A 23,157-nucleotide genomic window follows, 5' to 3' on the forward strand; every position below is an offset into this window, starting at 1 on the left:
TTACAAATACTCCTCATAAATACACCACTGCTTCTGTATTTGCAAATGACATCAGTGACCACTGTGTCATTGCTACAGTAAGGAATACAAAGATCCCTAAGACAAAACCCCATGTCATCATAAAGCGTGATATGAAACATTTTGTGGAGCAAGGTTTCTTTCACGACCTGTTTCTCTTCGATTGGGAGAAAATCAATCTCATATCCGATGTTGAAAATGCCTGGAAATTCTTTTATGATGGTTTTATCATAATTGTTGATAGGCACGCCCCCTTAAGAAAGTGCAGAGTAAAAGGCAGAGACAATGCATGGTTCACATCAGATCTCTCTGATTTACTTCACGAGCGCATGTGGCATGGTCAGAAGCCAGGAGTACAGGTCTTGGGTCGGATTGGCTGCTCTTCAGGGAGCTGCGAAATGCATACACTGTTAAAATCAGAAGAGCCAAATCTGATTATTTCCAAACTGAAACCACAAATAACTTAAACTCAAACCTTTACTTTTAATCCAGTAACAGTCTCAGAGGTGCATAAAGCCCTCAAAAGTTTAGACACAAGAAAATCAGCAGGTCCGGATAACATGGAGCCATACTTTTTAAAGTTAGCAGCTGATTTCCTCGCCTCGCCCCTGGCCTATCTTTTCAATCTATCCCTGGAGACAAACCAAATTCCCCTTATTTGGAAATCTGCTTTTGTTCTCCCACTGTTGAAATGGGGCGACCCCACTCTCCTAAACAATTACAGACCCATCTCCAAATTGTCTGTCTTAAATAAAGTGCTGGAATCATTGGTAAGTCAACAACTAAAGGACTTTTTAACGACTAATAATATTTTATCTGACCTTCAATCTGGTTTTACAAAAAAACACAGCACTACAACGGTCGCCTTAAAACTAGTAAATAATTGTATAAATTTCTTAGACAATAGAGAACATTATGCAGCACTTTGTATTGACTTATCCAAGGCTTTTGATACAGTGGATCATGCCTTAGTGTCACAAAGACTCTACAGTATAGGTCTCTCAGATCAAGCAGTCTGTTGGTTTGAGAACTATTTATCAGGCAGATCACAGTGTGTGCGGGCAGAAGATATAACCTCTAGTTCTCTTAATGTATCCAAGAGTGTACCACAGGGATCGGTTGTAGGACCATTGTTATTTAATATTTATATAGATAGTCTTAATCACAATGTTTTAAATGCAAATTTCCATTTTTATGCTGATGACAGTAATTTACTGCTCTGCGTCCTCCCCAAATCAGGCTCTTTGTCAGCTCCAGACTGCTTTTAACGTTGTACAATGTAATTTGTGTGATTTGAAACTTGTTTTAAATACTGGAAAGACGAAGCTCATGATGATCTCGAAAGCAAAAACCAAACACTTGAACCTTCCTCCTGTCACCACTTCACAGGGTTCTGAGATTGAATCTGTGTCTCAGTTCAAATATCTTGGCATTATCATTGACGATTCTCTTTCTTTTAAACCTCACATTTTAGAACTTTTGAAAAAATTAAGAATACAATTAGATTTTTTTTTTTTTTTAGATTAGATTAGAAGTCCTGTTTTTCTTTCGAGGCCAGAAAGAGTTTAGTCTCTGCAACGTTTCTGTCTGTGCTGGGCTATGGAGATGTTGTCTATATGAATGCATCGTCTCAGTGCCTCAGCTCTCTGGATACCGTCGACCACGGGGCACTGAGATTCATAACAAACCTCAAAACCCTGACGCACCACTGCACCTTATATGCTCGTGTTGGATGGTCTTCCCTGACCACCCGTAGACTGAAACACTGGCACATCCTTATTTATAAAGCTATTCTGGGTACTCTTCCACAATACCTAAGGATCTACATTAGTAGGAAATGTAGTGGACCATATCAGCTTCGCGCCGAGGACTTGTTTCTTTTAACTGTCCCAAAAGTCCGTACAGAACTTGAGAAAAGGGCTTTTAGTTACGCTGCCCCGGCTGCCTGTAACTAGCTGCAGAATGAGCTGAAGCTCAGAGAGCTGGTCTCTCTGAACAGACTTAAAGCTACTCTTAAAGACATTGAAGCAGACCGCTGTGTCTGTAAATGTTTTAATTAATGTTGTGATTGTGATTGTGTTGTGATTGTGATTGTTGTTGTTGTTTGTCTGTAACTGTGCTGCTGCCTATCTTGGCCAGGACACTCTTGAAAAAGAGATTTTTAATCTCAATGAGGCCATATCATAAATAATAGTTATAAATAAATATATTCACGCTGTCACCATAAAGTAGAGTATACTGCTGAACTGCACATATAAAACATATAATACTGAACTAAAACAACACATTTAATGCTTGTGTCTCTGTTCTACCAAAGTTTAATTTACACTCTTTGATGTTTCCTCCTTGCAGTGTGCCCCAGCCCCCCTGTGACCCCCGAGTCCTACGATAAGACCAAGGACTCGGTCAGCCTGAGGTGGAAGATGCCCCGCCACGACGGTAAGGGCCGTATCTTCGGCTACCTGGTGGAGTACCAGAAGCCCGGTACCGTGGAGTGGTCCCCGGCCAACGAGACCCCGGAGCAATGCCCCGACCTGCACTACGTGGCTACAGGCCTGGAGGACGGACAGGAGTACAAATTCAGGATCTTCACCGTCAACGCCGCCGGCAAATCTGAGCCCGCCCACGTCAAGCAGACCATCAAAGTCCATGACAGGATGGGTAACTACGCCTTCTTATCAGCTTCAGCACAAATTCCTTTTTAGGTTTAGATCATTATTATAGGAGAAAAAATACCAAAACATCCTTAAAACAGGTAAATAGCACTAACTTACTTCTTTTGCTAAATTTGTAAACATGACATATCATTTACTTTCAATCCGTCAATAAATTATTAAAATTGATTAGATGAGCATAAGCACATAGTTTAACTACCTGGTTATGTAATGTACTTTAGTTTAAGGCTAAATAAATGTTTTCCAAATGACAAACACAATTATAACCATAACTATAATTTCTGATTTTCCACGTTTTGAAATATATGATCACTTAATTCCATTTTAGTACAGATAGATGATAGCTAGTTAGCTATCTGCATGCTAACAAAACATCAACAAATCAGTTTATGTTATTGTAAATGAACTGCAGAGTTTCTACAGTCTTTACTGTTTTTACATATTTGTGTTTTTTATTGTCTCAATCTTGTAAAAAACGTTCAAGCATGTGTTGGATAATTGTGTCTGCATTAGAGCGTTTCCATTTGTGTCCAACTATTTTGATAATAGATTAATCATTAAAGTAATGATATGCAGATCTGCTGCTTTTCTGTTTTATATTAAAGTGACAAGACATTTAAAGACATCAGCTTTACAAACTGGGATGGACATTTTTCACTATTTTCAGACATTTTATAGACAAAACAGTTAATGGATTACTAGAGAATGAAAATAATGTCTTGTTGAAGCCATAGTTTTCATTGAACTTTTTATAAATGCTAAATTCAGTGAATTGATCTCCACAGAGGAGCCAGAGCTTCTGTTGGACGCCAACATGGCTCGTGACCACCTGGCCATGCTGGGCTCCGACATCACCCTGAGCGCCACCATTAAAGGAGTCCCCACGCCCTCCGTCAGCTGGAAGAAGAATGATGGAGACGTCCCCACTCACATCACCGTGGCCGTCACCACCAGCACCAGCAAAGTCTTCATCCCCAAGAGCGTCCGGGCAGACTCCGGCAACTACACCATCACTGTGGAGAACGCTGCCGGGAAGAAATCTGCCACCGTCGCTGTGCTCGTGCTGAGTAAGTCGAACGTCCTCAGACACAATTATGGGATTTTGTCAAGCTTGAACAAAAAACAACTCAGATTTCAGGTCCAAAAAGACTTTACATACCGTACGGACAAGACCAAAACAAATCTGCAGGGTCCGCTGAACCCGCTCCAGCAGGAGTGCTGAGACCCACCCAGTTGGGATTCAATCCAGCAGAAATCTCTCCAGAACAAGGAGTTAGCGGAAGTGGACTGTGTTTCCCAAACTTGAAACCATGTTTCCTCAGATATAACTGTTAGTTTCCTTTCCCCAGCGCTGCCTTATGTAATTGTACCATTTATTATTATTGAGGTGAAGCCTTTGTATAGTTTATCCATAATGCCTTGAGTGTTTTTTAATTATACACATCAATAAGTATTCAAGTTCTTTTTGAGGGCTCAGTAGAATCCGCGATCCTTATTTTCTCTGTAAAGATGACAATTGAATTTACAATGTTTTAATTTTCCTCCAGACAAGCCCTCTCCTCCCAGAGACCTGGCGATCTCTGAGATCACCAGCGAGTCTGCCTACCTGACGTGGAAGGTTCCTGAAGACAATGGCGGTGCCGTCATCTCCCACTATGTGGTGGAGAAGAAGGACGTGGCCGCCGAGCAGTGGGTGCCCGTCTCTCCAGCCAATAAGAAGCCGAGTCTGATGGCCATGTACCTGATGGAAGGAATCCAGTACCTGTTCAGGGTGGCTGCTGAGAACCAGTTTGGCAGGAGCGACTACGCGGTGACCAAGACACCCATCAAGGCTCTCGACCCTCTCTGTGAGTACAAGTCTCGTTTTTCATCATTTTGTGTAAATTGTGGAGCTTTGAAATCCTAAAGGCTCTTTTTGGCTATCCACAGTGTCATTCCCATGAGTGCATCTGCACCTCCAAATAACATAGGAATATTGTGTTTTTCACTTAATCATGAAACAAACAACAACCCAAAATAAATTTCTAGGAGCAGTAAGTGATGTCAGTCATCAACAGTTACTCTTTGACTTCGATAAAGTTTGTCGAGTTCTCATCTCCGAATAGTGTTCAGCGTATTTAAATAAGTCTGCAACTTAAATCTACCAATAATGTGCAATAACTTGTTCTGTCCTGGACATTTTCAGATCCTCCTGGTCCGCCCAAAAACCTGCACCACACCGATGCAGACAAGACGGAGGTGTGGTTGGCATGGGAGTGGCCCGACCGCACCGGTGGAAGTGAAATCACCGGCTTCATCGTAGAGCACCAGGAAGACGGCCAGACTGACTGGGTCCCCTTCAAGACCGTCAGCAACAACCACGCACACGTCACTGGGCTGGTGGAGGGCAAGACTTACCGCTTCAGGGTCAAGTCTCAAAACGCCATCGGTGTAAGCCGCCCCGATACCACCGTCCCTGTCACCTGTCAGGAAAAGACATGTAAGATACATGGTTCTTATGGAGTTGTTTCTTGTTGCAAATGCTGTTCTCATTTACAATAGGGCTGTACTCGACTAAACATATCAACATACGATTTTGACGACTCATCGATAAGTTGATTTAAATTATTAAAGCCTTTTATTGTCATTATACAAAAAGTACAATGAGATTCAGAGTGCCACTCTGTCTCAGTGTGCAAAAAATACAAAGACATATATAACATTAAAAACACGGCAGTAGGACAGACAACATAAGCAATCATATGGGGAATAAATAGTTAAAGATATATTGATTTAAAAATATTGATATAAAAATAGTTTATACTTTTTAAAAGTGCAATCAGAGTGTGTATATGTGTGAAGATGGTTATGGTTATTGCATTAGGTGTGGTGGTTAAGCAGCCTGATTGCCCAGGGGTAGAAACTGTTTTTTAGTCTGTCCGTGATTTGAAGCTCCTGTATGTTCTCCCAGAAGGCAGGAGAGAGAACAGTCTGTGACCTGGGTGAGAGCTGTCCTTTATTATATTGTTTGCTCTGCTGAGGCAGCGGGAGGTGGAGATGTGTTCCAGAGAGGGCAGGGGGCAGCCAATGGTTTTCTCTGCCATCCTAATCACTCTCTGCAGGGCTTTCTTGTCCGCAGCTGAACATCCAGCATAGAGATGGAGTATGACAGCACGCTCTCGATGGTCGCCGGGTAGACGGACACCAGCAGCTTCTTGTTCAGTCTGTTTCTCCGTAGCACCCTCAGGAAGTGTAGTCACTACTGGGCCTTCTTAACTGCTGCAGTGGTGTGTGCTGTCCAGCTGAGGCTCTCCGAGATTTGAACCCCCAGGAACTTAAAGGTGGGGACCCTCTCCACTCTCTCTCCATTGAGGTGAAGGGGGGCGGGTTCTGGACTGTGTTTTCTGAAGTCTATGATGATTTCTTTTGTTTTGCTTGTGTTCAGATATAGGTTGTTAGCTGAACACCACGCAGACAGCTACAGGATCTCGTCTCTGTATGCCGACTCGTCGTCTCCCTTATATATTTGGCCGATCACAGTGGTGTCATCTGCAAACTTTATAATGGAGTTGGAGGGGTGAATGGGAGAGCAGTCGTGTGTGTAGAGTAGAGGGCTCAGCACGCAGCCCTGCGGGGAGCCAGTGCTGAGGGTGCGGGTGGAGGAGCAATGAAGGCCTATTTTCACTGACTGAGGACGGTCTGTTAGGAAATTGTTTATCCAGGCGCATATGATGGGGTTAACCTAGGCTTGACAGTTTTTCCACTAGTATGTCAGGTATGATGGTGTTAAAAGCTGAGCTAAAATCGACAAACAGCATCCTGATGTAGTTCCCTGGGACTTCTAGGTGGCTCACAGCTGTGTAAAGGACCGTGGCGATGGCATCATCCGTGGATCTGTTAGCTCTGTAAGCAAACTGATGAGAGTTGAGGGAGGGTGGGAGGCTAGCTTTGATGTAGTCGGCTATCAGTCTTTCGAAACATTTCATCACTGCCGATGTTAGGGCTATGGGCCTGTAGTCGTTGAGCTCTCTGACTGGTGTCTTTTTGGGGACAGGAATGATGGTAGCCGTCTTCAGACAGGATGGAATGCTAGCTTGTGACAGGGACAGGTTGAATATCCTGGTCAGGGCCCCTGAAAGCTGGTCAGCACAAGCTTTGAGTACTTTGCCGAGTACTCCATCGGGTCCTGCGGCTTTACCAGGATTCACAGACCTCAGCGTCTGCTTCACCTGATGTTCTTTAAAGGTGGGAGGTGGTATGGAGTTGGTGGTATGCAGGGACAGGGGCAGAGTAGAAAAGTGGGGCGGTCTGCTAGCCTCAAAGTGGGCAAAGAAGTGGTTTAGTTCCTCTGCAAGGTGGGTGTCAGCTCTAGTAGTGACAGATGTTTTGCCCTTATAGTTGGTTAGCTGGTGAAGGCCCTGCCAAACGTACCGTATGTAGTTATGAGCGAGATTCTCCTCCACTTTCCCCTTGTAGTCCTCCTTCGCAGCCTTGATGCCTGTCACAGGAACTCAGGAGAGACCACACCGCTCTTGTCATCCATGATTTTTGGTGTGGGTGGACCCAAATGCGTTTTTCCACAGTTACTGTGTCTGTGCAGAACTTGATGTACGATAAGACAGCCTCTGTGTGTTCCTCCAAGTCTGTCCGTTCAAATATGTCCCACGCTGTGTGTTCGAAGCAGTTTTGCAGTTGTGAGAGAGCCCCCTCGTGGAAGTGGAAGATCTGTAAAACCTTTTCCAGTTTCTCCTCAAAGAATCATGCAAAAGCACCACTTTAAAAAAATTTATATACCAGAGATGTGCTCATAAGTTTCTTGGAAATAAGTCAGTCAGCATGAATAAAAGCATTACATAAATTATAATAATCTGACTAAATCAACTAAAATCAAAATGACCAATAAGTCGGCAGCCCCAATTTACTGAACTGAAAACATCCTAACATTGTTACTGTTTCCCTTTTAGTGCCACCAACTATTGAGGTTGATGTGAAGCTCATTGAGGGTCTTGTTGTCAAAGCTGGCATTGCTATTGCCCTTCCAGCCAAGATGACAGGCATTCCCATTCCCACTGCCAAATGGATGACCGATGGCAAGGAAATCACATCTGAGGGCCGCTATCACATTGAGTCTGCTGGATCCTCAACCATCCTCAGTATCCCTAAGACCCAGAGGGGAGACACCGGAGAGTATATCCTCACTGTGGCCAATCCTGCAGGCAGCAAATCTGTCGCCCTGCACATCACAGTGCTGGATCTCCCAGGTCCACCCATCTCACCGATCAATATCTTGGAGGTCACCCCTGATTACATGATGATCCAATGGAGGGCTCCCAAGGACGATGGTGGCACGCCCATCACCAACTACGTGGTGGAAAAGAAGGATGTGAAAAAGCCGTGGGAGCCCTGGTCCGTCGTTAGCTCTAGTGGCACCAGCACTAAGGCCAAGGTGTCCAGGCTGGAGAAGGGTCGCGAGTACATCGTCCGTGTCCGTGCAGAGAATAAGATTGGCCTCGGCGCAGGGCTCGAGAGTCCTCCCACTATTGCCAAGCACATGTATAACCCTCCAGGTCCACCAGGTCTGCCAGAGTGCTCTGATATCACTGAGAATGCTGTGACAGTCGAGTGGACCCTGCCTGACTATGATGGAGGCAGCCCTATCAGTGGATATGTGATTGAACGCAGAGAAATGACAGGAAAGTGGATCCGTGTCAACAAAACTCCTGTGCTAGACCTCAGATACAGAGTCACAGGCCTGTTTGAAGGCAACAGCTACGAGTTCAGAGTGTTTGCCGAGAACATTGCTGGTATCAGCGAGCCTTCTGCCAACTCTGACTCCATCAAGGCCACTCGTGCCATCACCAAACCCGGACCCCCTGGCAATCTTAAATTGAAGGACTGGAGCAAGTCCTATGCTGACATCTGCTGGACCAAGCCAACCAGAGACGGAGGCAGTCCTATTCTCGGCTATGTGGTTGAGGTTCAGAAATCAGGATCTGCCCAGTGGGACAGAATCAACAAGGACCTTATCAAGATGTGCGCCTACAGAGTGCAAGGCCTCATTGAAGGAATGGAGTACAGAATTCGCATCAGAGCCACCAACAAGGTTGGAGACAGTGAACCCAGGGATCTGGCTGAGACTATTTTAGCAAAGGACATTCTGGTGCCCCCTGAGGTCATTGTTGACGCGTCCTGTCGCGACTCTTTGACGGTCAGGGCAGGTCAGATCATAAGTTTGATCACCAGGGTGAAGGGCAGACCAGATCCAGAGATCACATGGACCAAGGATGCCAGAGCCATGACCCGGGACAAACGCACTGAGATGAACAACAATTACCCTGTGTGTGAACTTGTCATCAATGAAGCAGTCAGATCAGACTACGGTAAATATGCCATTGTTGCCAAGAACAGTAGTGGACAGGCACAGGCCACCATTATTGTCAACGTCCTGGACACACCGGGATCTTGCCAGAACCTGAAAGTGGCCTACGTGACCAAGAACTCCTGCATGGTGTCCTGGGAGAACCCTGAGGACAATGGAGGCACTGAGATCAATCAATACATTATTGAGTGCCGTCAGCCCAGCCAGAGAGGATGGACTGTGGTCGCCAATGACTGCACCAAGCGCCAGATTAAGGCCCCTCTTAGTGAAGGCTGCGAGTACTTCTTCCGTGTCAGCGCAGAAAACAAGATCGGTGCCGGTCCATCAATTGAGTCCAAGGCACCTGTGCTGGCAGTGGATCCCATTGAGAAGCCTGGTGAACCCATTGACTTCCTCATCTCCGAGATCGGCAAGACCTTCTGTTTCCTCAAGTGGAAGAAGCCAGACTACGATGGTGGTAGCCGTAACCTGGGTTATCATGTTGAGAAGAAGCCAAAGGAGGCTGAGGATTGGGAGAGGCTTCACAAGGGTGCTATCAAAGAGACTTACTTCATGGCTGACAGGTGCATCGAAAACCAGATCTACCAGTTCAGAGTACAGACAAAGAATGAGGGCGGTGAGAGCAACTGGGTGACCACACCTGAAGTCCTGGTTAAGGAACAGCTTGTGGAACCCGAAGTCAAGATCAAACTGGATGCGACCCTTGTGGTCAAGGCAGGAGACTCTATTCCTATTGAAGCCATAGTGAAGGGCAAACCTCAGCCTGATGTCAAATGGACCAAAGATGAGAACACACGTGAGATAAAGAAGGGCCTCAGGCATATGCTTGAAACAGGTTCTGACTTCTCGAAGCTGTTGATTACCGGCGCCAGACGCACAGACAGTGGTACATATATTGTCACTGCCACCAACAGTGCAGGAACCGGCTCTGCTCACGCTAAGGTCAATGTACTGGATAGACCCGGCCCCATCATGGATCTCAAGGTGTCTGGTATCACCATCGACAGGTGCCATTTGGCCTGGGAAATCCCAGAGGATGATGGTGGCTGCGAAATCTACAACTACATTATTGAGAAATGTGAGACCAAGAGGGGAGTCTGGTCGGTCCACTCGAACGCCGTCATCACCAACAAAGCTAACGTCACACGTCTCATCGAAGGCAATGAGTACATCTTCAGAGTTCGTGCTGAGAATAAGATGGGTCCTGGCCCCGCGGTAGAGAGTGAGGCCATTGTCGCTGGTACCCAGTTCAGTGTACCTGGCGCTCCAGAGGTACCGGAGGTCACTAAGATCTCCAAGGAGGAGATGATAGTGCAGTGGTGCGAGCCCGAGAGGGACGGAGGAAAGTCCATCATCGGTTATCTGTTGGAGAAGAGGGAAGAGCATGCCGTGAGGTGGTCTCCTGTCATCAAGGATCCAATCCCTTCAACCCGCTACACCGTTTCTGGACTCCTGCCCCTCCATGACTACCAGTACAGAGTCAAGGCTGTCAATGAAATTGGTATTGGCAGCCCAAGCAAGCCATCACTCGCCATCACTGCCAAGGACACAGTTGGTATGTAACCAATACTTATGTTTTCATCACAATCAGAATCGCTTTATTCGCCAAATGGACACAGGAATGTGTCTTAAAGGGTTAAGTTAAAAGTTCATGAAAGTTAAATACAAGAATAATTCATAGCTAAGAATGATAAAAATGCTACATTATGCTACATATAGGTTTCTTTTTAGCATTTTATGCAAGTAAAAAATTATAATAATGCTACGTTTGCACATATTGCACAGTCCATTGTGTTCACCCGTTTAGACAAAATCCAGGGCGTCATCACACATCCTAATGTCCTCTTACAGAGCCTCCTGCACCTCCTACCAACATGAAGGTCCTGGACAGCACCAGGTCCAGCTTCACATTGGGCTGGACCAAGCCTGTATCCGACGGTGGAGCTCCCATCATCGGCTATGTTGTGGAGATGAGGGTGCAGGGAAGCTCCAAGAAAGGAGACGATGGTTGGAAGAGGTGCAACGTGGCAGCTCAGCTGGTAGTGTGCGAGTTCACGGTCTCGAGTCTGGATGACAAGCTTGTGTATGAATTCAGAGTGTCGGCTCAGAACCAGGTGGGCATGAGCCTGCCCTGCGACCTGGAGGGGGCTGTGATCCCCAGGGAAATACTAGGTGAGGACTTCTTGGTTAATTGCTTTTATGAGACTAGAGGACAGAATAGTCCCACACAATAACCTCCCGAAGGAACTGGGGTTCCTACAGCTTAACGGAAATTATATTTAAGACTTTTCTAAGACCACTCCAATGTTACAAGAACCAAAATGAAAGATTTCTAAAACCTTTGAAAGATTTAAGACATTTTAATACCAATTGAGGCCTTATTTTAGGTGAACTTAGTATGATTTAAGGCTTTGAACCCTGTACAGATTAACATCATGCTGACATCTGCACTGCTCCTTCCAACAGAGGCTCCAGATATCAACCTGGACGCCAGCCTGAAGCAGGGCCTGACGGTGAGGGCCGGCTGTCCCATCAGACTATGTGCCACCATCAGAGGCAGACCACCTCCCACGGTCACATGGAGAAGGATGGGAATCGACAACGTGATCAGGAAGGGCAAAGTGGACATCATTGACACCATGACCTTCCTGGTCATTCCCGACAGCACCCGCAACGACTCTGGCAAATACTGCCTGACGCTACGGAGCCCCGCCGGAGAGAAGGCTGTCTTTGTCAATGTGAAGGTTCTTGGTGAGTCCGAGTTATAGTTTAGCAATGCATTTAATTTACCGTAAAACTTCAGTTAAAAGCTGTATTTACACCTTTCTCTGTTTAGTTTTTAACACTTTTTACTTTTCCATATGCCAGACAGGCTTTTAAGGAACCGTTCAATAGCATTTCCCATCTTTACTGAGCAAGGGTTTAATTTGAAAGGAATTAAAGGCATGTCCCAGATATAAGCCATTGATTAAAGCAAATAAAATCCAGAATATACATTTTACAGTTGCAGTCAACAATCACAAAAAGTTCTTGCTTCCATGTTCCAGCTGAATAAAACAAAATCTGAATGTCATGATGTATTTCCTGACAGACACTCCGGGCCCAGTGGTGAACCTGGAAGCTGCCGACGTCAAACAGACGTCAGCCATGCTCTCCTGGAGTCCTCCGGATATTGACGGTGGCAGCAAGATCACGCACTACGTCGTGGAGAAGCGCGAGATCGATCGCAAGACGTGGGCAACCGTGAAGGTCGAAGTAGAGAAGGATAAGGTTCCCTTCAAAGTCAGCGGCCTGATGCCGGGCACCGAGTATTACTTCAGAGTCACGGCCGTCAACGAGTACGGTCCAGGAGTCCACAAAGTGTCCCCCACATCCTACATGGCCTCCGATCCTGTCAGTACGTAAACACCGTGACCCCGGAGCTCAGCTCACACTTGTTTTAACTATTTATTTATTCAGACCAGAAGATCACTTTGTATTTCACGAGACAGTGTGGAGGAGAGGGAGGCAGATAAACCCCTAAATCTAACTTACAAAAAAAGTATATCTATTTTCAACTTTGTTGTACATGACCTTATGTAGCAAATAAATATACTTTTTTTGCAAGCTAGACAGTTTATCTGCAACATTTTATTGATTTGTTTCCAACACGGAGCAGTCTACAGGAAAAAACACAGAATTTGAAATATAAGACAAACAAAGTAAAATAAAGTGATAATCCTTCCCTCCCCGAGACTAGAGCCATGACTAAAACAAAAACAACGGTACTAGAGGGAGACAAATTCAACCACACATGTCTATACATGTGCACGTGTCAAACTGTGAAATATTTCACATGTAGCTTGAGCTTTTCATTCTTTTGTTTTGAGATTGATTTTATCAGATGTCGTATACCATAACATGAGGATCTAGACTTTCCTTATTAAAGCAATACATTTACTACCATTTACAACGCATTCCTTTTTCTTTTTCATCATCATTATTATAAACACACATCTGATTTATTTTTCCAGGCAAGCCCGATCCTTGTGAGAAGATCGAGGTTCTGGAGATCACGAAGAACAGCGCTGCAGTCGGCTGGGTGAAGCCGGCGAGGGACGGCGGGGCCAAGATTGATGGTTATGTGATTGAATATATCGAAGTGAAACCTCCTACAGAGCCTCCAGCACCTGTGGAGGTTTGTCTCCTCATCTCATCTTCTGAAACCTTCTGCTGGTTTGCTATCGTGTTATAAGTACTTTAGTGGCAACTTTGACATTTTTCAACCTAGTTTCCCATTTTGAGAGAGAGCGCTACAGCAGCTAAACAGTGTAATCCTTCATCAGTGTCCGTACACTAACAGTGTTTCTGACGGGTCAGAGTGTTGTTATAAGTGTCTGACAGTATTATGGAGCTACAGAGAGTTTTTTTACCTTTATCCGCTCTGTTTGCAGCCCGTTCAGCAGCTGCAGCGCTCTCGCTCAATACTGGACCAACTTCAAACATGGTTTTAAATTAGTCAGTTAGACACAAAAACATGGGGAAATAGAGTCCAGTCTGAACAATATTAAATATTCCCTTTACGTACATGACATTAAAATAATATATATATTAAGCATATGCTGAAGAAGAGCCTAACCTCACAGCCATTTAAAAAATTTTTATTATCTTACAGAAGCTCTTGATGTTGTTAAGTAAATGTAAAGTGTTAATCGCCAGGTTCCTGAGGGAAAGGAAGCTCCTCCATCTCTTCCATCTCCTCCCGTGGTGGAGGAGGATGAGGACGCGGAGCCGGAGCAGGAAGTGTGGAACGCCTACACCACGGTGAAGGGTCTGAGCATCAGCATCAGCGGCTTGAAAGAGAGCAAGAGGTACAAGTTCAGAGTGGCTGCCAAGAACATCATGGGCCAGAGCTCCTTCACCGAGACCCGGGAGCCCATCGAGATCAAGGAGCAGATCAGTAAGTGATGACGTCAGATTAATAAGAGATCATACACCCCCCACCATAGAGCCATTCAGTCCTGTCCGGGGAAGAGTCAGGGGGTAATTTAAGTCCTGGTAAAAAACAATAAAATCTAGTAAGAACACTATTTATCCTCTCATGGCTGCTCTCATCTTTTATACATAATCCCTCCTAGTAATCTAATGCGTCACCTTTTCATGCCCCCCCCGCAGTGGAGCCAAAGATCATCATGCCGGAGACGGTGAGCGCCAGAGCCGGAGCCAAGCTCAGGGTGGAGGCGCTGGTTTCAGGGAAACCCTCCCCGACCTGCAGGTGGATGCGCGGTGAGGAAGCTGTTGTGCCGTCCAGCCGCCTGGCCGTGCACCAGTCCGGAAGCATGTCTGTCCTGATCATCAAAGACGTGTCGAGGACGGACAGTGGCGAGTACAGCCTGGTGGCTGAGAACAGATCTGCAAAGGTGGTCGAGTCACTGAAGATCATCATTAGAGGTCAGTGGTACACATATCAAATAAATTGGAAGATAAAGTTACAGAAAGAACTAGAATACCTCTCAGAGAGCAAAGACCTCTGCTAAGGGTGCATTCAGGGGCTCCTTGTACGGTCCCATTCCTCGACTTTGGTGTGTTCGTGAGCTGTAACGTGGATGCTAAAAAGAAGATATGTTGTGTCGTTAAAACAACACGCTGATGTTTCAGAGTTGAGAAATGAATCTTTCCAATTATTCCGACCCCACATGAAAGCAACACAAAGGGCCTATCTTTCAATGTTGACGAAAGTGGAACATAGTGCATGTATCCGCGTCGTGATTCAAATCCGCTCCAAAGTGAGTTCTTCCTCGGCCCGTGCTGCACCCTTCCACCAAGTTTCTTGAACATCAGCGCAGAAGATTTCCTGTAATCCTGCCGACAGATAGAGATTCTTAATGTTTAAACTCTGTGTTTCAGACATCCCGGGTCCTCCCGAGGGCCCCGTGGTGATCAGCGACATTGACTCTGATGCCTGCTCCCTTTCCTGGAACAAGCCCCTGGAGGACGGAGGCAGCAACATCACCAACTACGTCGTGGAGAAGTGTGATCTGAGCAGAGGCGACTGGGTGACGGCCACCTCGTCCGGAGGTCAGAAGACCAGCTGTAGGCTCGGGAAGCTCATCCCCGGGAAAGATTACGTGTTCCGCATCCGAGCCGAGAACCGTTTCGGCATGTCGGACCCCATGCAGTCCGACAGGATGGTGGCGAAGTTCCCCTTTGGTGAGTTCAACTGAAATATGTGAAGAGCTTCTGACGTCTGAAGAGCTTTTATCATTATCTCATTCTGTTTGTCCCACCAGATGTTCCCACTGAGCCCCTGAACTGCCGCATCAACAAGACCAACAAGGACTGCATGTTCGTGGCTTGGGATAAGCCCGACAGCGACAGCGGCAGTCCCATAACGGGTTACTACATTGAACGTAAGGAGAGGAACAGCCTGCTGTGGGTGAAGGCCAACGACACCGTGGTCCGCACCACTGAGTACCCATGTGCCGGCCTCATCGAGGGCCTGGAGTACACATTCAGGGTGTCCGCCATCAACCGCGCCGGCCAGGGCAAACCCAGCAAGAAGACGGACTTTGTGACTGCGAGAACGCCTGTCGGTACGTTATCCGCCCGGCAACAAGCTTTACTTTATTATTTACTTTACTTCATCAGCTAGATGTTGATCCTGACAGTTATCCCTTACACAGTGAGAACAGTGTGATTTATGGAACAGGCAGCATTTTTATTTTTGTAGAACTTGTTATTCTTTTTTTTATTAACTAATTTCTTACAGTATAAATAAAACAAAACAAAGATCATGCCTTAAATTGCAAAAGCAGCTTTTTAAAGTGAGGGAAAAAGCGAGGAAAAAACAAACAAAATAATAATAATAATCAGTAGAAAATTATTTAAATTCATAGAAATGATAATCATATTAGAGGAGATACACAATGTAAAAGTAAGTCGATAAAAGTATATTAGAATAGACAAAGTCATTAGTTATGAATGTCCTCATGATTAAAATCTTTTTGTTCTTATTTATGCAGGTTCATCATGAATAAAAGTTTCCTCTTGTCTTCACTTGCTTACATTTCAGTTGATATTAAACATGAAACTCCATAATCTCATCCACACTCTGTCGTGGTCCATCAGCGCCCAGCAGACCCTGACATAAATCCAGAATATATTATAAATGTAACGCTGAGATACTTTTACTTTCAACTTGTTTCACAGACACTCCAGGTAAACCAGAGATCCTGGATGTGACCAAGAACTCCGTGGTTCTGGTTTGGACCCGTCCCAAGAACGACGGCGGCAGTAAGATCATCGGGTACTACGTGGAGGCACTGCGGTTGCCGGGAGACTCGTGGGTCCGCTGCAACACCAGCAGCCAGAACGTGCCGCGGGAGGAATACACAGTGACGGGTCTGGAGCGGGACCTGCAGTACCAATTCAGGGTCATCGCCAAGACCACCGTCAACATCAGCAAAGCCTCGGAGCCCAGCGAGCCAGTGCTCGTCTGCGCCGAGAACGGTGAGAGCTTTAACTGTACACCAAATAAGAAATTATACATTTCAATATGAACATAATATTCACATCACTGTAAATTTTTACTTATATTTTAATTTATATTTAATTAATTCTTAGTAAATATTGTATGCATACTTCATCCATTTACGCTCGTCTAAAATGTCCCATTTCAAGATTTGTGAGAGAAACAATAAAATAAAAAGTATGAACAATTAATGCTTTTTTTCTTTATAATATAATCATACATTTGCAATATAAACTCTGGCCTATGAGGCATTACATAGTCGACTCAGCAGGATTAACATGTGCTGTTTATAAATGTCTTCAATGCGTTTAAATGCTTTTTTACATGCAACCAGCAATATATTTAATATCATTGAATATTAAATATTGTCTCTTTTCACGCCACATTCAGGTATTTAAAAAGTAACGTGATGTAAAGAAAGCTCGTATCTATCAGGTCCTGCAGACTTCTCTTCAACGTTAGTACTTTTTAAAGAGAAAATGTTTTATTTTTTTATATTTCCTGGAGATGAAAATAAATACAGCAAGTAAGAAACGTTCAGCTTTCAGTCGGCCGCCACTTCATTCAGGTTCTGTAGTGAAATGAGGAGAAAAACGTAATTTCTCATTTAAACTTTACCAACCGTCCTTGTGTCAGGAATCACTGGAAACATGACGTCATGCACTAAAATAGATGTTAGAAAAGTCTGAACCTTGACGCCTATAAACTAAAACACAGATCTCAGTCCTAACTCTTCTTTTTCTGCACACACTCAGTGCCCCCGAGGGTGGAGGTCAACTCCAAGATGCAGAAGGGTGTGAGGGTGAAGGCGGGCTCCACCATCCTGCTGGAAGCCGAGGTGTTTGGGAAGCCGATGCCCAGAGTTACGTGGAAGAGAGGCGAGGACAGCCTGAAGTCAGCGGAGGGCCAGGTCCTCACGCAGCACAGGAACCACTTCCAGCTGGAGATGACGGCCGTCACCAAGGAGCACACAGGGACCTACAGCATCCTGGCCGTGAACGCCAGCGGCTCCAAGAGCGCTGAGATCCAGGTGGTCGTCCTGGGTGAGTACTGTCGTCTGTTACCGGGCAGAGAAACTGCATCTATACGTATTCACATTAAATATTAAATATATGAAAAAAATATTTATACTTCAACAATCTCATCGTCTAAGCCATCAACCTGTCTTTTATACCCGATTCCTACTAAACTGTTTAAAGAAGTTTTACCCTTAATTAACACTTCGTTATTAAATATGATCAACCTGTCTCTATTATCTGGCTACGTACCAAAATCCTTTAAAGTAGCTGTAATAAAACCACTTCTTAAAAAGCCTGGTCTTGATACTATAGGCCGATATCTAACCTACCCTTTCTCGCTAAGATCCTTGAGAAAGCAGTCACAAAACAGTTATGTGATTTTTACATAATAGTTTATTTGAGGTTTTTCAATCTGGATTTAGAGTTCATCATAGCACAGAGACGGCACTGGTGAAAGTTACCAATGACCTTCTAATGGCATCAGACAAAGGACTTGTCTCTGTTCTTGTCTTGTTAGACCTCAGTGCTGCTTTCCACACTGTTGATCATGACATTCTACTACAGAGACTGGAACATTGTGTTGGCATAAAAGGAACCGCACTAAGCTGGTTCAAGTCCTATTTATCTGAGCGATCTCAATTTGTATGTGTTAACGATGAATCCTCCATGACAGCCAAAGTCAATCTTGGAGTCCCGTAAGGTTCTGTACTTGGACCGATTCTATTCACCTTATATATGCTTCCTTTGGGCAATATTATAAGGAACCACTCTATCATTGTTATGCGGATGATACCCAATTATATCTATCAATTAAACCAGATGAAACCAATTAATTAGTTAAACTTCAAGCATGCCTTAAGGACATAAAAACTTGGATGTCTAGCAACTTTTTTATGTTAAACACAGACAAAACTGAAGTTATTATACTTGGCCCTAAACGCCTCCGAAACGCATTTTCTAATGACATAGAAGCTCTGGATGGCATTCATTTGGCCTCCAGCACCACCGTAAGGAATCTTGGCGTCATCTTTGATCAAGATCTGTCGTTTAACTCCCACATAAAACAAATCTCAAGGACTGCCTTCTTTCATCTACGTAACATTGCAAAAATAAGACACATCCTGTCTCAAAATGATGCAGAAAAACTAGTCCATGCATTTGTTACTTCAAGGCTGGATTACTGCAACTCATTGTTATCAGGTTGTCCCAAAAAGTCGCTTAAGACTCTTCAGTTGATCCAAAATGCAGCGGCTCGTGTATTGACAAGAACAAGGAAACGGGATCATATTACTCCTGTATTAGCTGCTCTGCACTGGCTCCCGGTAAAATACAGAATAGAATTCAAAACCCTTCTCCTGACTTACAAAGCAGTTAATGGTCAGGCTCCAGCATATCTTAAAGATCTCATAGTACCTTATAAACCAACTAGAGCATTGCGCTCCCAGACTGCAGGGTTACTTGTGGTTCCTAGAGTCTCTAAGAGTACAATGGGAGCCAGAGCCTTCAGCCATCAAGCTCCTCTCCAGTGGATCCAGCTTCTAGTTTGTGTTCGGGAGGCAGTCAGCGTCAGAAACTGAGACTCTCTCGCCAGGTGAGCGGCACGTTTTCCTCCCGGCGGAGGAAAAAAGCACCTGTCGCCCGTGGCACTCTCGGAACACACAGCGGACTGCTACCAGCGGGCCCTTAGCCCACAGAGATTCATTTTCGGCTGGGTTTTCAGTCCTCCCTTTTCGTCCAGTTACCACCGCAAGCCCCTCACGTAGCCTTCCGTTAATTTACTTTTAAAACAATACCTAATCAAACTCCCGCCCACTGGTCTCGTCTCTGTCCTGAAGACACTTATGGGCCATGGAGAAATTCTTTCAGTACCAGCTACAAGGAAAGGGGAGAGGGACGGGGATACGGGACCTCTTATATTATTCCTACTAACCTTTTAATCGGTCTCGGAAGCTAGGCTCAGCCGCCTCTCTCTTTCTCTGGAGAGGACAAACCTCGCACGACTTTCCCGGACTTTGCTTTTAAACTAAATCTCCTTGGCAAATCCTCCCTCTAAGACAACCACTAGGAAAAAGGGCCTCTTATGCAAAGTAGAGAATCACAGACAACTCAGAGAAACGTTCACAGACAGTCACCATCAGATAAATATTTTCCAGCGTCAATTCAACCACAATGCAATGCAGAAAGCTCTTTAACACTTTACAAAAAAATCCAACCAGATATAAAAATAATTTCTCGAGAATTCTGGGCATTGGGCCAGTTTCGGTTTTAAGTGTCCCTATACGGTGATACGGGTTATCTCACCCGATACGTCGTCCTATATGGCGTGTGTACAATATTTTGGAAAAATCAGTAGTGTGTCAGCCGTAGTATGGTATCTGATGCTTACCTGCGGAAGAACTCCGGACAAGGCTTTCTTAAGTTTTCACAACGCTTTTATTTTCTATACGTTTAAGTTTATCAAAATGTAATACAAAGAATCAAAATAAATAACGGTTTACAATATGACAGTTATTCAAGTGACTTACTCCAAGTGTTTGGTTATTGGAAGTCCCGTTATCAGTTCGGTTTCATGAATGGTCAATTTGGTTTTTTTCTTCTATTCTAGCTCCAGCGGCTAAAATATTAGTAACAGTTTTGATTTCTCTTGAAAATGCAACTGGTTATTTCCAACGATCAAAACTCGTTTACAATTCTGTAACTTCATCGATCTCTAGAAGCTCTTAGTTTGTTAATTAAAATATAATTACCTCGCCAGAGTTTCATGTCTCGCTATAGTTTAAGAATCGTGATATGTTATGTCAAGCGTATTAGGGCTCCGCTGCCCATCACTATCAGCCTGTCGGACCTGTCAAAAACATGCGGGCGCGTTCTCGACGGGCGTTTTTTCTATTGTTTCTTCCAAGAACCAAAAAAAAACTTGTGAATAGCAGTCAACCTATATATCAGAGGTCAAAAGTTTACATATCACTTATCTTAATCTACACACATCGCTTCCATCAACTGTCACTGGAGGTAACATATAGAGCCCCTATTGACAGAGGAAGTGGTGCCTTGCCGACTTCAGCAGGGCCTCAGCAGTGCAGTAAACCTGTCCCTTATTCATATGGCATGACCTTTTTGTAATTTCATAAAAAGAAGAATAACTTAACTCATGGCATTACCATGCATAAAACATATAATCACAATTATTACAGATAAAAATACAGTATTTATCTTATTTTTAGGAGTTGTTAAGATTAACCTGTACCTCCCTTCACACACACACAGTTCCAAGTAATGGAAGCAAAAGGATTATAATGAGGAGACTATGAGTACTAAACTCATAGTCAGTACTTTAACACAAGTACTACTATATATCAGTACTTCAATAAGCAAATAAATGATAAAAGATAACATATTTAACTTTAAGATTTAAGTTAATTCTATGTAATTGACACAAATCTTTTGCGATAATGACAAATACTTCATCCATATGTTATCCTGACCATAAATATATATATATTTTTAATATAAATATAGTCAGCACTTATCGGGGGTAAAACCTCTCCTTAGGCTGTACTAGCCCTTTTGTTTTCTCAGTATTTTCTTAATTTTTTGTGCCTATTTTTGGAGTGCCTGTGCACCTTAACACTCATCGACGGATCATGCCGTCACAACAACGTAAAGAATAAACGCATGAATGTGAATTGCATCCTTATCCACTTTTCTCTACGGCTGCTATAGGCTTAGACTGCCGGGGGACACCTCCCTGCTCTCCTTCTCTTCTTCTCTCCTCCCCTCCCTCTCTTCTTCTCCCTCTCTATCTGTATGCATTTATGTAAATGTATGTTACTAACTCATCATCCGGGGCATCATCCCCAGAGTTTCTGTGTCTTTCATGTGGCAGGTTGCCACTAATAAAGTTTACGTCAGGATCAGGAATCGTGGCTGCGCCTGCTGTCCTGGTCCTGCTGGACACCAGGAAGCCTTTTTGACATTTTCCTGAATTCATCCAAACTTTCTCTTTTTCAACACAACATCATTTCTGTCAAATGTTGTTTTTGTACTATGTTGTTTATCCTGTACACACGACATCTATTGCACATCTGTCCGTCCTGGGAGAGGGATCCCTCCTCAGTTGCTCTCCCTGAGGTTTCTTCCATTTTTCCCCTTTAATTATGGGGTTTCTTTTAGGAAGTTTTTCCTTGTGCTGTGCGAGGATCTAAGGACAGAGGGTGTCATATGCTGTACAGTCTGTAAAACCCACTTTTGTGATATTGGGCTATATAAATAAATTTGATTTGATTTGATTTGAAACAACATAGTAAATATACAACATGTGACAGAACTGATGGTGTGATCAAATGTTTTAAAAAAGGATGAATCCAGGATGATGTAATAAAAAAGGCTCCCCAGTGTCTCCAAATTCAGACAGACACAAACAAACAAAGTTAGTCAAATAAACTCATGTGGATTCTAGAGATTTTCTCTCCACGAGTCTGACAGAAGACGTGTGATGGAAAATAAATATTTAGCAGAGCATGAAAACAAGTTTCTCCTGCAGAATCTGCTTGATGTGCAGCTTCCACAACCAACATCCTGCTCAGTTGTCTGATATTCAGTTATTTTGTGTCTCCTTAGATGTGCCCGGCCCTCCTGCCAGTGCTAAGTATGTTGAGGTGTTTGCCATGAGTATCAAGACGTCCTGGGAGCCTCCTCTGCAGGACGGCAGCACTTCCATCACCAACTATATTGTGGACAAGCGTGAGACCAGCAGAGCCAACTGGGCTCAGGTCTCCTCCAAGATCAAGGGCGATGTCCTGGAGCTCAATGTGGAGAAGCTCATCGAGGGTCACGAGTACCAGTTCAGAATCCGTGCTGAGAACACGTGGGGCGTCGGAGACCCCCTCGTCACCGCGCCCGTCATCGCCAAGAACCCGTTCAGTGAGTCAACCTTTTCTCTGGGTTAGCATAACAGCATTAGCATCAGTGCTGCAGTTTAAACTGTGTCTAATACTGAGATGTAAGAACCAAAGCAGCTTATTATGCCTTCCCATCACAGTGAGTACAGATGTTGTTGATCTGTATTCTTAATTTCCAAACTTAACCCTAAACTGTGGTGTCACCTCCAGCCGTTCCTGGCACCTGCGAGGCCCCGGTGGTCACCAACGTGACCAGGCACCGTATGACTGTGAGCTGGAAGGAGCCCCTGGATGATGGGAAGTCCACCATCCTGGGATACATGCTGGAAAAGAAAGAGATCAAGGATCTGAACTGGACCAAGCTGAGCAGGAAGCCTATGATGGAGAGGAGCCTGGGCTTCACGGGTCTCACGGAGGGCTCCGAGTACGAATTCAGAGTCAGTGCCGTCAACGCGGCGGGGCAGGGGAAACCCAGCGAGCCGTCCGCTACCACCACCGCACAGAATCCTATCAGTAAGTCCAACAAACTGTATTTATATTTTAAAGAACAACCTGCAACATAATACACAGTGACACACACATATTTACATAAGGGAGAGAAAAAATAAATAAAAGAAAGAAAGAAAGGATGCACAAAAAAGATTCACCATGTATAATGTGCGATTATTTTTCTTGT

General features: G+C 44.4%; 1 protein-coding gene across 19 annotated transcripts in view; it reads left to right on the forward strand.

The window, feature by feature from the left end:
• The window catches only part of ttn.1 (titin, tandem duplicate 1), a 221,661-nt gene that overhangs the window by 138,549 nt on the left and 59,955 nt on the right, over positions 1-23,157 (forward strand). For all 19 annotated transcript variants that reach the window (XM_029426576.1, XM_029426565.1, XM_029426579.1 and 16 more), the window contains 17 exons: positions 2,371-2,679; positions 3,479-3,760; positions 4,241-4,540; positions 4,879-5,172; positions 7,637-10,606; positions 10,903-11,223; positions 11,518-11,802; positions 12,143-12,448; positions 13,065-13,228; positions 13,750-13,990; positions 14,206-14,481; positions 14,938-15,240; positions 15,321-15,623; positions 16,240-16,539; positions 17,317-17,604; positions 22,201-22,503; positions 22,692-22,994. In XM_029426576.1, coding sequence (XP_029282436.1) covers positions 2,371-2,679; positions 3,479-3,760; positions 4,241-4,540; positions 4,879-5,172; positions 7,637-10,606; positions 10,903-11,223; positions 11,518-11,802; positions 12,143-12,448; positions 13,065-13,228; positions 13,750-13,990; positions 14,206-14,481; positions 14,938-15,240; positions 15,321-15,623; positions 16,240-16,539; positions 17,317-17,604; positions 22,201-22,503; positions 22,692-22,994 — 7,548 coding nt within the window. The remainder of the gene's footprint in view (positions 1-2,370; positions 2,680-3,478; positions 3,761-4,240; positions 4,541-4,878; positions 5,173-7,636; positions 10,607-10,902; positions 11,224-11,517; positions 11,803-12,142; positions 12,449-13,064; positions 13,229-13,749; positions 13,991-14,205; positions 14,482-14,937; positions 15,241-15,320; positions 15,624-16,239; positions 16,540-17,316; positions 17,605-22,200; positions 22,504-22,691; positions 22,995-23,157) is intronic.

This window comes from Cottoperca gobio, unplaced genomic scaffold (assembly GCF_900634415.1).
Source record: "Cottoperca gobio unplaced genomic scaffold, fCotGob3.1 fCotGob3_200arrow_ctg1, whole genome shotgun sequence".
In the NCBI taxonomy this organism is placed as follows: domain Eukaryota; kingdom Metazoa; phylum Chordata; class Actinopteri; order Perciformes; family Bovichtidae; genus Cottoperca; species Cottoperca gobio.